Genomic DNA, 17,132 nt, shown 5'->3' on the forward strand with positions numbered 1-17,132 from the left:
CAACAGTACTGTGCAAAAGCTTTATACCGGTGTGGAAAAAGTGCTGCAACGTAAGAATGCATTCAAAACTAGCAGTGTTAATAGTTTACTTTTTATCAATTAACAAAATACAAAATTAATGAATAAAGAGAAATCTAAATCAAATGAATATTTGGTGGGACCACACTTTGCCTTCAAAACAAACTAAAAGCATCAATTCTTCTAAATACACTTACACACAGTTTTTGAAGGAACTTGACAGGAAGGTTGTTCCAACAATATTGGAGAACTAACCATGGATTTTCGGTGGATGCTGGCTTGTGCAAACCCTTCTGTCTCTTCATGTAATCCCAAAGACACACGATAGTGTAGAGATTGGGGCTCTGAGAGGGCCATATCATCAATTCCAGGACTCCTTGTTTTTTGTGCTGAACATAATTTTTAATGATATTGGCTGTATATTTGCAGTCGTTTTCCAGCTGCGGAAAAAATTCTGAGCCAATAAGAGCCCTCCTTTATCATATTGCATGATAAATAAGTATCTGCCTGTATTTCTCAGCATTGAGGACACCTAGAAATGAATTGTGTTTAAGATCTTAGACCCAGTGAGTGGCCGAGGAAACTTAGTGCAGCAGATAAAAGGCACATCATGCTTACTTGCCTTCAAAATTAGAAGATGTTCAGCAGTGCCATCAGCTTAGAAATGGCAGCAACCAGAGGTACCCAGCAACACTCATCTACTGTTCTAAGAAGTCTGTCCAGAAGTCTTAATGTTAGAATTGCAGCTAAAAGCCATACCTTTTACATGGAAGAAACACCAAGTGACTCAACGAAGCATGAAAGAATATTGACTGGGGGCAAAAAAACAGCAGGTGCTCTGGCCTGATGAGTCAAATTGTAAAATATTTGGCTGTAACAGAAGGCAGTTTGTTTCCCGAATGGTTGAAGAGTAGAGATGGGTGAACCTGAACAGTTCGGGCACGGACACCGAACACGGACTTCACCAGGAAGTCTGTGTTACTGTTCAGGTTCGGCCCCCGAACACCGGGTGTTTATTGCGCTGTCATGTGTGGCAACCCCTGTGTCTGATTGGTGGTAAAATCATTACCGCCGGTCAGAGAGAGGCGGTTCCCATGCTGTCAGCATGGCAAACACTGGATGTTTAGGCCCCCATTCACTGGTCCATGTTCAGGTCCAGGTTATGTTCTGGTACCCAAACCTAAAGTTGTTTTAACTGTTCGGAAGGAACCCGTACATCCAGGGTCTGCCCGTCTCTACTGCATAGCAATAAAGAGTGGCTGCAGGCAACAATGAAGTATGGTGGAAGTTCCTTTCAAGTTTGAGGCTGAATTTCAACAAATGGAATTGGGAATTTGGGCAAATTAATGGCGTCCTCAATGCTGAGAAATAAAGGCAGATAATTATACATCATGCATGTCAAACAAAATATTGATTTCATCTAGATTTCTTTTGTTCATTCGCTTTGCGTGTATTAATTGCCAAAAAACTATTAACACTACTATTTTTTAAAGCATTCTTATTTTGCAGCATTTTTCCATCTAAATTTTTTTGTAAAAAAAATAATAATAATCAAAATTAGGTTCTGCTGGAGATGCCTGCTGATGTGGAGAGGACATGGAATGGTAATGTTGTCAAAAACGTTCTGCTGCCATGGGATAAATGATAGAAACTCTGCCCATGATTGTCTTACAATTCTGATTTAGTTCTGAGTGGTATAGAGCCAGGATACAACAGTAGTAAAACGCAGTAGAGGTTTTGCGGCATAGTGTTTCAGTAAAACCATAAATATCTTGACTTGGTCCATAATGTCCTATTGATGCCAATTTAAGTCAGTGGAGACTAAAAATCACATATTGATATATACATCTGTATAAAACCTCAGTACTATGACCGTTTTCTCCCTTATAGCATTGACAAAAGTTTTAAAGCAGAAAATACTAAATTTCTTGTATGGCACTTGTATGGACCCTTATGTAATATAGTATTCAAAGATACAGTTAGGTCCATATATATTTGGACAGAGACAACATTTTTCTAATTTTGGTTATAGACATTACCACAATGAACTTTAAACAAAACAATTCAGATGCAGTTGAAGTTCAGACTTTCAGCTTTAATTTGAGGGTATCCACATTAAAATTGGATGAAGATTTTAGGAGTTTCAGCTCCTTAACATGTGCCACCCTGTTATTAAAGGGTCCAAAAGTAATTGGACAGATTCAATAATTAAAAATAAAATGTTCATTTTTAGTACTTGGTTGAAAACCCTTTGTTGGCAATGACTGCCTGAAGTCTTGAACTCATGGACATCACCAGACGCTGTGTTTCCTCCTTTTTGATGCTCGGCCAGGCCTTCACTGTGGTGGTTTTCAGTTGCTGTTTGTTTGTGGGCCTTTCTCTCTGAAGTTTAGTCTTTAACAAGTGAAATGCATGCTCAATTGCGTTGAGATCAGGTGACTGACTTGGCCATTCAAGAATATTCCACTTCTTTGCTTTAATAAACTCCTGGGTTTCTTTGGCTTTATGTTTTGGGTCATTGTCCATCTGTAGTATGAAACGACGACCAATCAGTTTTGCTGCATTTGGCTGGATCTGAGCACGCAGTATGTCTCTGAATACCTCAGAATTCATTCGGCTGCTTCTGTCCTGTGTCACATCATCAATAAACACTAGTGACCCAGTGCCACTGGCAGCCATGCATGCCCAAGCCATCACACTGCCTCCGCCGTGTTTTACAGATGATGTAGCATGCTTTGGATCATGAGCTGTACCACGCCTTCGCCATACTTTTCTCTTTCCATCATTCTGGTAGAGGTTGATCTTGGTTTCATCTGTCCAAAGAATGTTCTTCCAGAACTGTGCTGGCTTTTTTAGATGTTTTTTAGCAAAGTCCAGTCTAGCCTTTTTCTTCTTGATGTTTATGAGTGGCTTGCACCATGCAGTGAACCCTCTGTATTTACTTTCATGCAGTCTTCTCTTTATGGTAGATTTGGATATTGATACGCCGACCTCCTGGAGAGTGTTATTCACTTGGTTGGCTGTTGTGAAGGGGTTTCTCTTCACCATGAAGATTATTCTGCGATCATCCACCACTGTTGTCTTCCGTGGGCGCCCAGGTCTTTTTGCATTGATGAGTTCACCAGTGCTTTCTTTCTTTCTCAGGATGTACCAAACTGTAGATTTTGCCACTCCTAATATTGTAGCAATTTATCCGATGGGTTTTTTCTGTTTTCGCAGCTTAAGGATGGCTTGTTTCACCTGCAGGGAGAGCTCCTTTGATCGCATGTTTACTTCACAGCAAAACCTTCCAAATGCAAGCACCACACCTCAAATCAACTCCAGGCCTTTTATCTGCTTAATTGAGAATTACATAACAAAGGGATTGAACTTCAACTGCATCTGAATTGTTTTGCTTAAATTCATTGTGGTAATGTCTATAACCAAAATTAGAAAAATGTTGTCTCTGTCCAAATATATATGGACATAACTGTATATTTGGTCAAAAATATGGTGCCTTAGAGAACTTTGTCAGATTGGAGTGGGAAGAACATGGAAAATAACACCGCACACATAGAGAAGGTCTCTCAATACAGTATATCCCCTATTTAATTGATATGAGTGAACTTCAGGAGTTGTTCCGCACATGTATTTGTAGTCTTCACTATTAATTGCAACATGCTTGTGAATTTGTATTGTTTATTGTTGGTTGCCTAGGTTACCAGCCAGCTCAGCATTTTATCAGCGGTGTCCGGTTCTCTTGGCAACGAGTGCAGTGCTAACAAGCTTTTTTTGTATAGAGCTTGTAACCACTGGCAAAATAACCACATCTGGCCACCTTCCATGCCACTGTGCTCCTCCGATGCTACAGAGGAAAAGTTGCCTTTGCTCGCAGCATCAGAGAGCTCACAATTCAGGCCAGTGGCTCAACAATTCAAGGGGTTCAAAATATCAATCAATCAGGAGCACACCGTCCCCCTCTCTCCACCGTCGGAAAGCAGGAAGGCAGGGAAGCAGTGCGCTCCTGAATAATGACCATGAGACAGCTCCTGTAAGAAATACTGAACTTTTCATATCATTTATTAATTTATTGTTCCATGATGAAAATATTATTTCAGCTGAAGTCACAAGAAACAGCAGCAAACATTGCAAGAGAGCTTTCAGAGCACACAAGAAGTCGTTTGAATGCTGGAGATATTACCTATTCTGTCCGTGCCATGGATCAACTGGTGGACTTATTAGACGTACAGCTAAGAAATCTGACTCCAGGTGGAAAAGATAGCGCAGCTCGAAGTCTAAATAAGGTAATTTTTCATTCTGATTGTATTTTTTACCATCCTAAATGGTTCAAGATATGTTCACACATTCAGTTTTTGCTGCGTTTTAGCTGTTTTTTTTTCCGTGAAAAGAAGCAGCCTTTACTGTTAAGTGAATGACATTTCTGAAATCTCATACATTTTCTGCTTATGTTTTCCTTCCAGATTCGAAACAGTTTCATATCTGCAGCATGTCAGTTCTTTCAGTGTTTTTCACCTATTTAAATGAATGGGGAAAAAAATGCATAAAAAATGCACCCAAAAACACTGTAAAAATGCACATATCTTATGCAGTGTTTTTCTTGCTAACACTCCAGTAGTTTCAACAGCAAATATTGAACAGTTTTACATACCCTTAGGAAAAATTATGTTTTTCTAGCATTCTTTTTAGACATTACTACCTTTCAAATGAAAGAAAATCTGTCTCCAGATTTTAGCTACCCCATTTGGGAACAACATGATGTGGGGGCAGAGACCGTGATTCCAGTGCTATGTCACTTAGTAAGCTGCTTGCTGCAGTTTTGATAACATCATGGTTTTATCTGCTACAGATCTACGGGTTCTAAGTGCTAAGCCCAGATTGGCAGCTTTGGGTGTATAAGTAGAGAGCTGACAATCAATGGTAAATTGGGGGTTATATAAAGCTCATAAACATGAAGAAATACATGGCAGCAGATTTAGTAGTCATCTAATGATAATCTCCTGCTGATAAAACATCTGTCCCTGCACCTGGAGACAAAGGTTTTCTGAAAATGGAAAATGCCTTTAACTGTCCTACTGAATCCCTTATGAGGCAGCTATGTTTTGTCGTACTGAGCAGTCTCAAATGAACAGAAATTTAGTTTGAAAAATAAAAAAAAAATAAACAGATTTTGGTATGTGCACGGAGTCTTTTTGCAGCATTTTCAAAGAGAAACTGGGCAGAACCTCCAAGTCTTGAGGAGGATTTGGGCTCTGCGCATACAGAGTTTTTCAACTAGTTTTTATACAGAAACTGAGCGGAAATTCTCCAAATCCCCCGACAAATCTCCAAACTCCACTTTGAGTGTCCGCTCAGTTTCTGCTTTGTAAACTATGCAAATAGATTCTGTCTGCAAATAGCCTTGGAGAGTTTACGCTCAGTTGCTGCAGCTCCGCAAGGCTAAAAGTTCAGAAAGGCTATGTGTACACTGAATTTTCCGAGCGGAAATTGAGCGTAAGCTGAGCAGAAATCTTCCAAATCCTTCTCCATTACTCAACAAAACATAAAAACTTTGAATTTCTGCTCCAAAAACTCAGTGGCTGGTGAAATTCTTTTGATTCCCATTTAATTTTTCAAAAACAATAGAAAAGAACCGTGTCATTTGTGACATCTCTTTCTTCTAAGTCATTAAATGCAAAGCTCGCTGCGATCGTTGTTTATTATTCTGCCTTCAAAGTATTTCAGTTTCTGTAAGAATTCTCGCTGCATATCAATGTTTCTAGCGTTTGTTTACTTGTAGAACTAACAGGTACTTAATTATTCTGCTGTTAAATACCGTACTTTAGTTGTTATATTTTGTGTAAAGTGGTTATTCCACAGAAATCTTAATAAATGCAAATAAAGTCTGAACGTGGTGGGCCTGTTAATGTAGGTTTTCTAGCTCTGGTTGGAGGCTGTGCATGAACCCAGTCTGATGATGCAAGGATATCATTTGCATATGTTTCTTATCAACGTATTAGAGCATTTCCACCTTTTTCCACCCCTGTCACGTACAGAAGATCACCCAACGGCAATGCTGTGATTGGTCACTATGAGAAGCACTAAATTTTGATCCTAACTTCCGTATTTTTTTTTCATGTAAATGTCAATATAATTGAGCTCCAGCACAGCTCCTTCTTTCCACCAGTACGGCTTCCTCTCTTTTTCCTTTTTTTTAATTCACATATTTTGACAGTAATTACTTGTGATAAGCGAGCACTAAAACTCTTGGGTACTTGCTACTTGAGTTGAGAAAATTGTTATGCTCTGGAGCTCGACCCGAGTAACGAGTGTAATGGAAGTCGATGGGAAACTCAAGAATATTTGCAGCTCCGACCTCCCCCCAGAGATCTGGAGGGGGTCTAAGGCTATGTGCACACGTAGAATGGTCCTCTGCAGATTTTTCCACAGCGGATTTAATAAATCCGCAGGGCAAAAACACTGCGTTTTTCCTGCGGATTTATGGCGGATTTACTGCGGATTTACCACGTTTTTTTTGTGCGGATTCCACTGCGGTTTTACACCTGCGGTTTTCTATTATGGAGCAGGTGTAAAACCGCTGCGGATTCTGCACAAAGAATTGACATGCTGCGGAAAGTAAACCGCACGTTTTTTTCCGCAGCATGGGCACAGCGTTTTTGGTTTCCCATAGGTTTACATTGTACTGTAAACTCATGGGAAACTGCTGTGGATCCGCAGCAAAATCCGCATCGTGTGCACATAGCCTAAAAATTGCTGAAAACGATGGAAACAGTGCTGAAATGGCATTGGAACAGCGTGGGGAAGACCCCTGGAAGCATCTCTGTATCCCAGGTATGTGCTGAGAACACTGTCAGAGTTTTACGCCACTTTTACAGACTGACAGTAAAACCTACAAAACCCCACTTAAAATGCATTTGACTGGAAAAGATGTTAAGAGACATTCTTTCCAGGATAATGACTTGTATATACGTCAAAATAAATAAGGTAAAAAAAAAAAAATCGCTCCTCCACACCTTGGGCTATGTTCACATGCAGTGTTTTTGCTGCGTTTTTGCACATTGGAATTGCTTTCAATGGTGAATTACATTTTCGACAGGAAATGTAATTTAAGCATTTTAACCCCTTTCTGATGTCAGACGGGATAGTACGTCCGACGTCAGAAGCCCCACTTTGAGGTGGGCTCCAGTGGTGAGCCCACCTCAAAGCCGCAATATGTCAGCTGGTTTCAATAGCTAACATGTGCCAGCAATATTCACGGGCGGAATGGTGATCCGCCCGCGCCTATTAACTAGTCAAATGCAATTCTACTTTCTACATAGGAGGGATCTGAGCATCTATGTAGCAGAGGCGATCGAGTTATGGCAGCTTCTAGCCTCCCATGAAGTTCAAATCACCCCCATTTTGCCCATTCAAAATAAAACAATAAAAATCAAATCAAATATACACATATTTGGTATCGCCGAGTTCAGAATCGCCTGATCTATCAAGAAAAAAAAGGATTAACCTGATCACTAAACGGTGTAGTGAGAAAAAAATCAAAACGCCAGAATTACACTTTTTTGGGCACCGCGACATTGCATTAAAATGCAATAACGGGCGATCAAAAGATCATGTCTGCACAAAAGTGATAAAATTAAAAACGTCAGCTCAGCACGCAAAAAATAAGCCCTCACCTAACCCCAGATCATGAAAAATGGAGACACTATGGGTATCGGAAAATTGCGCAATTTTTTTTTAGCAAAGTTTGGAATTTTTTTTCATCACTTAGATAAAAACGAACCTAGACATGTTTGGTGTCTATGGACTTGCAATGACCTGGAGAATCATATTGGCAAGTCAGTTTTAGCATTTAGTGAACCTAGCAAAAAAGCCAAACAAAAAACAAGTGTGAGATTGCACTTTTTTTGCAATTTCACCGCACTTGGAATTTTTTTCCCATTTTCGAGTACACGACATGCTAAAACCAATTATGTCGTTCAAAATTACAACTCGTCCCGCAAAAAATAAGCCATCACATGGCCATATCGATGGAAAAATAAAAAAGTTATGGCTCTGGAAAGAAGGGGAGCGAAAAGGGAATGCTCAAAACCGAAAAAAGCTCCAGTCATGTAGGGGTTAATACTTTATCTGGCCATGTGATGTGTGAGACATGATATTACACATTGAAAGTCACAAGTTTTTTTTTCAGGGCCATCAGCTGGCCATCACTATTTGTTGAGGGCCATCTGGGCGGCCCTTTCTCTCGTTAGAGGGCCAGCAGGTGTCTTGTAGAGAGATGAGACTAAGATAGATTTTTTTTGTAAAGCACATCATTTTACTGTTTCCTGTAAACTAAAGAACACAGTAGTTACAGTCAAATATGGTGAAGATTTTTTTGGATTGTTTTACTGCCCTAGGTGCCTTGACTGTGTGCAAGGCATCATAAAATGAAAAGATTCCCAATGGATTTTGGGTCGGAATGTAATGCCCAGGGTCAGAAAGCTGGGATTGCATCATAGTAGGTCAAGGGTTTTCCAGCAGGACAATGACATACAAACATACTTGAAGACACACCCAGAAATAGATGGAAGCAAAGCACTGGATAGTTCATAAGTGGTAATTCCAGCTCCAGTAGCGTAAAGTCTCCCAGCACTACCTCTTAGGGCTGTCCCACACGTCCAGATAATTCCGGTACCGGAATAAATCGGTACCGGAGTTATCCGTGTCCGTGTGCCTGGGAACTCACGGAGGCCATACGTGCGGCACACGTGTGCCGCCCGTATGGCGAGTGGGTACCACACGGAGCGTGTGGTACCCACTCTGCATGGTGCTGAAGCTGCGATTCATATCTTCCCTGCAGCAACGTTTGCTGTAGAGAAAATATGAAGAATAGTGTTTAAAATAAAGATCTATGTGTCCGCCGCCCCCCCACCCCCTGTGCGCCCCCCCCACCCCCCACCCCACCCCCTGTGCGCCCCCCCGCTGGTCAGAAAATACTTACCCGCTCCCTCGCTGCTTCCTGGTCTGGCCGCGGCTTCTCCTGCATGCGGTCACGTGGGCCCGATCATTTACAGTCATGAATATGTGGCTCCACCTCCCATAGGGGCGGAGCCGACTATTCATGATTGTAAATGATCGGCCCCACGTGACCGCATACAGTAGGAGGCGCGGCCAGACCAGGAAGGAGCGAGGGAGCGGGTAAGTATTTTCTGACCAGCGGGGGGGCGCACAGGGGGTGGGGGGGCGGCGGACACATGGATCTTTATTTTTAACACTATTCTTCATATTTTCTCTATAGCAAACGCTGCTACAGGGAAGATATGAATACCGGCTTCAGCACCATGTGGGGGGGACAGCGCTTACTGTAGCGCTGTCTCCTGCACGCACACGGACCCCAGACGGAGAATGTCCGTGTGAGGTCCGTGTTTTACGTGGACCCATTGACTCTATTGGGTCCGTGTAAAACGTGCGCTCCCACGAACACTGACATGTCTCCGTGTTTGGCACACGGAGACACGGTCCGCAAAAAATCAATGACATCTGCACAGATGCATTGATTTTTATGGGTCTACGTGTGTCAGTGTCTCCGGTACGTGAGGAAACTGTCACCTCACGTACCGGAGCCACTGACGTGTGAAACCGGCCTTACATAGAGATAGTAGAAAGAAACTGTGAATGGACACATTGAATCAGTTAATTTTGCCTGTTTTGATGAATTTCTGAGTACAGAACTCCATAAAGCACATGAAAAAATAGCAGCAAGGCTTAGACTTTATAAGGCAATAATCCCTGACTAGATGCCTGTAATACACTATTTTTACTGCCACACCTCACCGTAGACGAATTGCAGATAAGAGCAGTATTACTGTAGCATATAGAAGGGATTTTAACTGGCCCCGAAAATATTTTTTCTTGTATGTGGCAGCAACAAAGCCTGGAGGAACGCAAGTAACACTGGCAGCTTGGATGAATTTCAGAGTACAGATTACCATAAGAAACTTGAATCGGTCAATGAGTCCATGGAAAAAAGCAACAGCAGCAAGGTTTAGAATTTATAAGACAATAATCCCTGACTAGATGCCTGTCAAATGCTATACCTACTGCAACACCTCAGTGTAGACAAATTGTAGATAAGAGAGGCAATATTGTAGAATATAGAAGGGATTTGAACCTGGTCCCGAAAAGATTTTTTCTTGTACGTGGTAGCCACAAAGTCTGGAGGAATGCCAATAACACTGGCAGCATAAAGGACTATTTCATCAACCCTGCTGGGGAATATAGTGGAGCGTTTCACATCTACTCAGCCTGATATGGACCATACTAGGATCTTCTGTACTTACTGTACAAACTCTCCTGTTCCGGCTGTGAAATCCTGAGAACTTCCTATGTGACGACCACATGACAGCCCACAACAAGGCACTGTATCATATGCTAATAGAATCCATCAGCTCTTCTGGTTTAAAAAATGTTTCCCTCAACTAGAAGGTGAATCCATAGAAAAGCATTTTCCCATTACTAAGGAGTGGGTCTCCTACACTGGTAAAATGTATACACTAAGTGCAATCTTTAAAGAGATGTACTGGAGGGCCTCATAAAATATTTTTTCCCATTATTAAAGGGAACCTGTCATCAGGAATAATGCTGTTAACCTGCACATATGGGGTTAATCTGAAGGTTAACAGCGTTATTATGCTGTCCGGCACGTGCACGCAGCCGAATGCCGCTGGAAGAAAATTATCCTTATTCTCCCCACCAGCATTTGGTATTCAGTCATGGAGGTGGGGGCAGCGCTGATTCAGTTATCGCTCTAAGTATATAGAGTATCCCCGGCCCTGACTAACAGCTGCCGCAATGTAGAGCCAGTGACAGTCAGGGCAGGGGGCGCAATTACAGCACCACTCTTTATACTCAGAGTGGTGACCAAACCAGCGCAGCCCTCGCCCCAATGACTGAATACCGAATGCTGGCGGGGAGAATAAAGATAATTTTCTCCCCACTGTATTTGGCTGCTTGCAGGCACCGGACAGCATCATAACGCTGTTAACTTGTAGATTAACCGCATATCTGCAGATTAACAGCGTTATTCATGGTGACAAGTTCCCTTTAAGGAGTGGGTATCCTAGACTGGTAATGTCCATGCACTTACCCCTGGGGGCTATACATATATATAAAAGATTGTTCGAGGTAGGCCTCTAAAAATTGTCAATGCGGACATCATAAGCACCTTTAAAAAATGTATAGCGAGGGTAGCATGATCACACTGTTGATATCATGGTGGACACAAAAAAGCCGAAATCCTGAAGCGAATAGCCATGTTGGTGGGAAGAGGTACATGGGAATAGACCAGAAAAAAAACAAAACTGGTTTTGAGTTTATGTTCCGCTGCTGTCATCCGGTGGTGTACAGAAGTCTGGCCCAATCCAGGCCTTGTTCATTTTGATAAGAATCAGCCTGTCAGAATTTTCAGTTGATAGACGGATGTGTCTATTGGGTATAATACCCCTGGAGGCACTAAAAATCCGCTCTGACAAAACGCCAGTGGCAGACCAGGACCTCCAAGATGTAGCGAGACAGTTCATGCCACGTATCTAGCTTGGATACTCAATAGTTGTAAGGCACAGAGAAATCACTGATGATGCTTGTACGACCGCAAGGTACTCCTTCAGCATCTTCCAAAACTTTTCTCTCCTTGTCAGAGTACCCCACGCATCAGGACTGGGCGATGGGAGGGTCTGAGAAAACTGCCTCTGCTGCCTCTGGTGTGCATCTCCATATTCTCCATTCCTTGGTTGTCCGAGGATCTGTGACCTGCCAGCATTGTCAGATAGGATTTTTTTCAAGCCTTCTGGTACTGCAGCATTTTATTAGACCTCTCCACCATGGGAAGGAGAGATGTTCTCCTTGTAATGTGGGTCTAGAAGGTAGAAGGCTGACAAACAGTAATTAGTGTTGGTCAAAATGCGTACAACACAAGGGTCACGGGATAGGCAGCAGAACATAAGTTTAGCCATGTGTGCCAGAATGCCAACAGCCTGTCCCCACCAAGAGGGGGAGTGTCCATGTTGTTCTCATCTTCAGGCCATCCGCCCTGAACAGACAAGATGAAGGTTGTATAGGTACTACCATCTCTAGTGCAGGCAACCAGCTCCTGTTCCTCCTCCTCCTCATTAGCACCCATTGGTTATTAATCAGGCAGGAATCATTGCCAACGTTAATTTACCTAAGCCTATGCCAATGGTTAGATTAGCTGCACCATTTTACTGTGTGACTATCTATTATTTGTCTTCTACACAGCTCCGCTGTCGCCAAAGCTGGTGGCCCACACTTGGCTGATCATCTACTCATTGCACTGTAATACTAATGCTGCCAAGGCTGCGCTACACTGACAGACATTTCCTTTTGTGCCCTATATATTGTCTTCCTTATAACATGTGGCTTCTACTGCTGTCACTGCCACTGACCAGCTACAGAAGCAACACATCTCTTATTGGGGCTACTATTGCTGGCCCTACACTGCAAGATATTTCCTTGGCTGACCCTTAATATTTTGTCACCATTCGACTTCTAACGATGCCATTGCCACTAAACACCAACACATATCTCCTGCATTTGTCTAGTGTGTTTTATATTTACACTGTACTGCTCCTGAGAAGTGTACTCTTGAGAGTATACAAACTTGTTCCCAAATTGCTCCAAAATAGGGCTATGTTTTTGTATGGCTTGATGATTATTACTTCTTTACTTTGAAAATAGCTCGCCTGTTCTTAATTCTTTAAAAAGGAATAATTTTTGGACGGCTTTATGTAAACCCTTTGTAAATATTTAACTGTTTTGAGAACAGCTATCCTGTTACTCATGCCAAAAAATGGATATTTTTCATACTTTTTTTTTAAAGCCATTACTTCTTCACTTATATAAAAAAAATAACCTATTTCTGTTCTCTTAATAAAAAAATAATTTTTGGACAGCTTGTAGTGATGATCGAGCAATAAAAGGCTCGAGTGCTCGGTACTCTAATTGAGCAGGTCAGACAATCGGACAGGCTCAACTCAAGTACCCAGTATAATGAAAGTCAATGTGAAACGCATTTTTCTGTGTTGTGTTGTGCATAAGTATGTGCTTCTTCAGAATTTCTATTAGTCTATGCCTGATGAAGAGACCTGAGTAGTCTCGAAAGCTTGACATTTGTTACCATCTTTTCAGTTAGCAATTAAAAGGTATCAACCACTGAGGACTCTCAATTCTAAATGTGAAACTCAAGCATTTTTCCTGAAAATTCTAATAAGAGTGCTGGGAAGCAGGAAAATCGCTGAAATGGATGGAAACAGTTCTTGAATGGAATGGGAAAACCATGGAGAAGATACCTGAATGCATCTCTGACTCCCAGGTCCCTGCTGGGAACAATGTTATCTGAGTCAATAAGATGAAAGAATAAAGGTACCTTCACATGAAGCGACGCTGCAGCGATAGCGACAACGATGCTGATCGCTGCAGCGTCGCTGTTTGATCGCTGGAGAGCTGTCACACAGACTGCTCTCCAGCGACCAACGATGCCGAGGTCCCCGGGTAACCAGGGTAAACATCGGGTTGCTAAGCGCAGGGCCGCGCTTAGTAACCCGATGTTTACCCTGGTTACCAGCGTAAAATGTAAAAAAAACAAACAGTACATACTTACATGCGTCCCCCGGCGTCCGCTTCCTGCACTGACTGAGCGCCGGCAGTAGCAGGGCACAGCGGTGACGTCACCGCTGTGCTGTGCTTTCACTTTCACTTTGCGGCGCTCAGTCAGTGTGGGAAGCGGACGCCGGGGGACGCATGTAATAAGCATGTACTGTTTTTTTTTTATTTACATTTTACGCTGGTAACCAGGGTAAACATCGGGTTACTAAGCGCGGCCCTGCGCTTAGTAACCCGATGTTTACCCTGGTTACCAGTGTAAAATATCGCTGGTATCGTTGCTTTTGCTGTCAAACACAACGATACACGGCGATCGGACGACCAAATAAAGTTCTGAACTTTATTCAGCGACCAGCGACATCACAGCAGGATCCTGATCGCTGCTGCGTGTCAAACTAAACGATATCGCTAGCCAGGACGCTGCAACGTCACAGATCGCTAGCGATATCGTTACAAAGTCGTTTCGTGTGAAGGTACCTTAACACTAGTGCCCTCAGTGATAAAGGAAAAGCACAAACCAAGAAAACAAAGCAGCAGGCAAACTTAGGATTCTGGGTGTGAAATCCAAGAAATATTCCAAACAAAAAGATAAAAATATATATAGTTTGTCACACTAATCTTTATGGTGATCACTAGTATGCATAAATTGGATATCTACTAAACATATGTTCCCACTAATAAATATGCAAAATTAGCATCACGAGTACAGCATTGGCATGCTGAGTGCTTACTCCACTGCTTTAAAACACATGCCCAAGAAAATATCAATTGCAATATCCAATTTGAGCTGCGGTACTACAATTCAACAACTAAATATGATAGAGAGATTGTAAAATACAGCACTTGAGAGATACTATGAGAGATTGTAAAATACTGCACTTTATATTTAGTTATTGAAATTGAAATACCGCTGCTCAAATTGGATATTGCAATTGATATTTTCTTGGGTATGTGTTTTAAAGCAGTGGAGCACTACTGTACTCGGCATGCTAATTTTGCATTTTTATTAGTGGGAATGTATGTTTAGTAAATATCTAATGTATGCATACTAATGTTATCAGAGTATTAGGCTGTGTGCCCATGATCAGTAATTCTAGCATTCTGGATGCAGCATATTATATTTATTAAAGGGAACTTGTCACCTGAATTTGGCTGGACCAGTTTTGGGTCATATGGGCAGGGTTTTCGGGTGTTTGATTCACCCTTTCCTTACCCGCTGGCTGCATGCTGGCTGCAATATTGGATTGAAGTTCATTCTCTGTCCTCCATAGTACACGCCTGCGTAAGGCAAGATTGCCTTGCGCAGGCGTGTACTCCGGAGGACAGAGAATGAACTTCAATCCAATATTGCGGCCAGCATGCAGCCAGCGGGTAAGGAAAGGGTGAATCAAACACCCGAAAACCCCGCCCATATGACCCAAAACTGGTCCTGCCAAATTCAGGTGACAGGTTCCCTTTAAACTAATAAATAAATAAATGATTGAAACACAATGTGAGATCCTCCCTATTTTTTGATAACCAGCCAAGGTAAAGCAGACAGCTGCGAAGTTATATTATCAGGTTGGGAAGGATCATGGTTATTTGGTTCTTCCCAGCCTAAAATTACACAGTTTTGGGGGAGGAGAACAGATAGTATTTGAGGACATTATTGGGTGGGGAAGAAATAGCATTTGATAATACAATTGGGGGAGGGGGAGAAGAAATAGCATTTGAGGACACAGTTTGGGGGGAAAATAACATTTGAGGACACAAATAGCTGGGGAGGTAGAGAAAAAATTGCATTTGAGGGCACAGTTAGGGGAAGAAGAGGTAGCATTTGATGACAGCGTGTGGGGGAACAAATAATATTTAAGTACACAGTTTTAGGGGAAAGAAATTGCAATTAAGAACACAATTTGGGGGAGAATTGGCAATTAACAACACAGTTTGGGGAGGGAGAAGAAATAGCATTTGAGGACAGAGTTTCAGGGGGAGAGAAGAAATTGTATTTGAAGACACAGTTTAGGAAATGAGGAAGAGATGGGCCCAGACACAATATGGGGAGGGGGAAGCAGGAGAAATTTGAGGACACAATATGAAGAGCAAGGTGGTAATGGGAATGTAAGAGGTAGGCATGGGTGGGGACACAGTATGAGGAACAAGGGGAGAATATATGCGGACACATAATGGGGAAAGTGGCAGGGGATGGGTGCAGACAGTATGGTGAGTGAGGGATGGGTGCAGACACAGTATGAGTGTAGGGGGATGTGTGAGGAGGCAGTATGGAGAGCGAGGGGGTAAATATGTGAGGAGAGAGTATGGTTAGCAGGCGAGATGCGAGAGGAAATAGTATGAGGAGAGATGGGGAATAGTGTGAGGAGACAGTATGGGGTGGAGAAAAGTGTGAGTGGGAACAGAATAGAGGCTGCGTAATGTGGGAGGGTAGCATGGGGGAAAGTGTAAGGGCACAGCCAGGAGGGGACAGTAAAAAAAAGGTAGTGTGTGGAGGGCATGTGCCATAAGAGGGACAGTGTGCGAAGTAAACAGGGAATATAGTGAGGGGCAATCATTTATTCAGAGGCTCAGCGTAGGGCAGATATTTTTATTCAGGAGCATTATAATGACACTGCTATTTTTAAGGTTATCATGTGGGGGGTGCTGCACAAGACCGGAGTCTACAGAGACGGGTTGTGGATGAGAAAAGTCATCTTGGTGTCTGGACAAGATGAAGAAAAAAAAAAAAAAGAGAACTCCAGAGACAATGTCATCTATAAGATACCTGGATGTCAAATACATTTTTTGTGATACTGACTAATTCTCATCAGTACTGTGGTTCCTGTATGGTCCACATTCTGACGATGATTGATAGCAACAACTCCCAGTATCTTCGACCATTGTTAAGGACGTACTGAAAGTTGTAGGTTCATGCGATACAAATGTATATGGTTCTGACCTGACATTTCAATTGATGTACCATGTACTTATGGCGGTCCTAGTTTTGTATTTATGTAGTAATGATGATCCATGTGATGTATTCCTATACTGATGATGGTTCTTGTGACACATTCCTGTACTGATGAGGGTTTTAATTATGTGTTTATTTACTGATGAAGATTCTAATGAGGTATTTCTGTACTTCTGGTAGTACTGATGCTTAATTTCTGTACTGCTGGTGGTTCTGACAATGAATTTCTGTACTGCTGGTGGTTCTGGTGATATATTTCTGTAATGATGTGGGTTCTAGTGATGTATTTCTGTACTTATCGGGGATCTGATTATGAATTCTTGTGCTGTTATTGGTTTTGATCCTGTACACATGTAACAATCCATAACTTGTAAGATTACGTGATACATGGCTATGTTAATAAAGTGTTTTGCCATCTGACAAGTTAAGGGTTACTATGTTTTTATGTTAGGAAAATTAAAGGGCTTGTGAAAGTTTGTGATAAGTCTGCAGTCATTCTATGTGACTGCAGACTTCC

General features: G+C 42.1%; 1 protein-coding gene across 21 annotated transcripts in view; it reads left to right on the top strand.

Annotated features, from left to right (window-relative positions):
- Positions 1 to 17,132, top strand: part of ADGRL3 (adhesion G protein-coupled receptor L3) — a 1,249,649-nt gene that overhangs the window by 618,565 nt on the left and 613,952 nt on the right. For all 21 annotated transcript variants that reach the window (XR_013217764.1, XM_077272336.1, XM_077272380.1 and 18 more), the window contains one exon: positions 4,116 to 4,301. Coding sequence is in view for 20 of the 21 variants with exons in the window: in XM_077272336.1 (XP_077128451.1) it covers positions 4,116 to 4,301 (186 nt within the window). In the remaining variant the exon portion in view is untranslated. The remainder of the gene's footprint in view (positions 1 to 4,115; positions 4,302 to 17,132) is intronic.

This window comes from Ranitomeya variabilis, chromosome 1 (assembly GCF_051348905.1).
Source record: "Ranitomeya variabilis isolate aRanVar5 chromosome 1, aRanVar5.hap1, whole genome shotgun sequence".
Classification (NCBI taxonomy): domain Eukaryota; kingdom Metazoa; phylum Chordata; class Amphibia; order Anura; family Dendrobatidae; genus Ranitomeya; species Ranitomeya variabilis.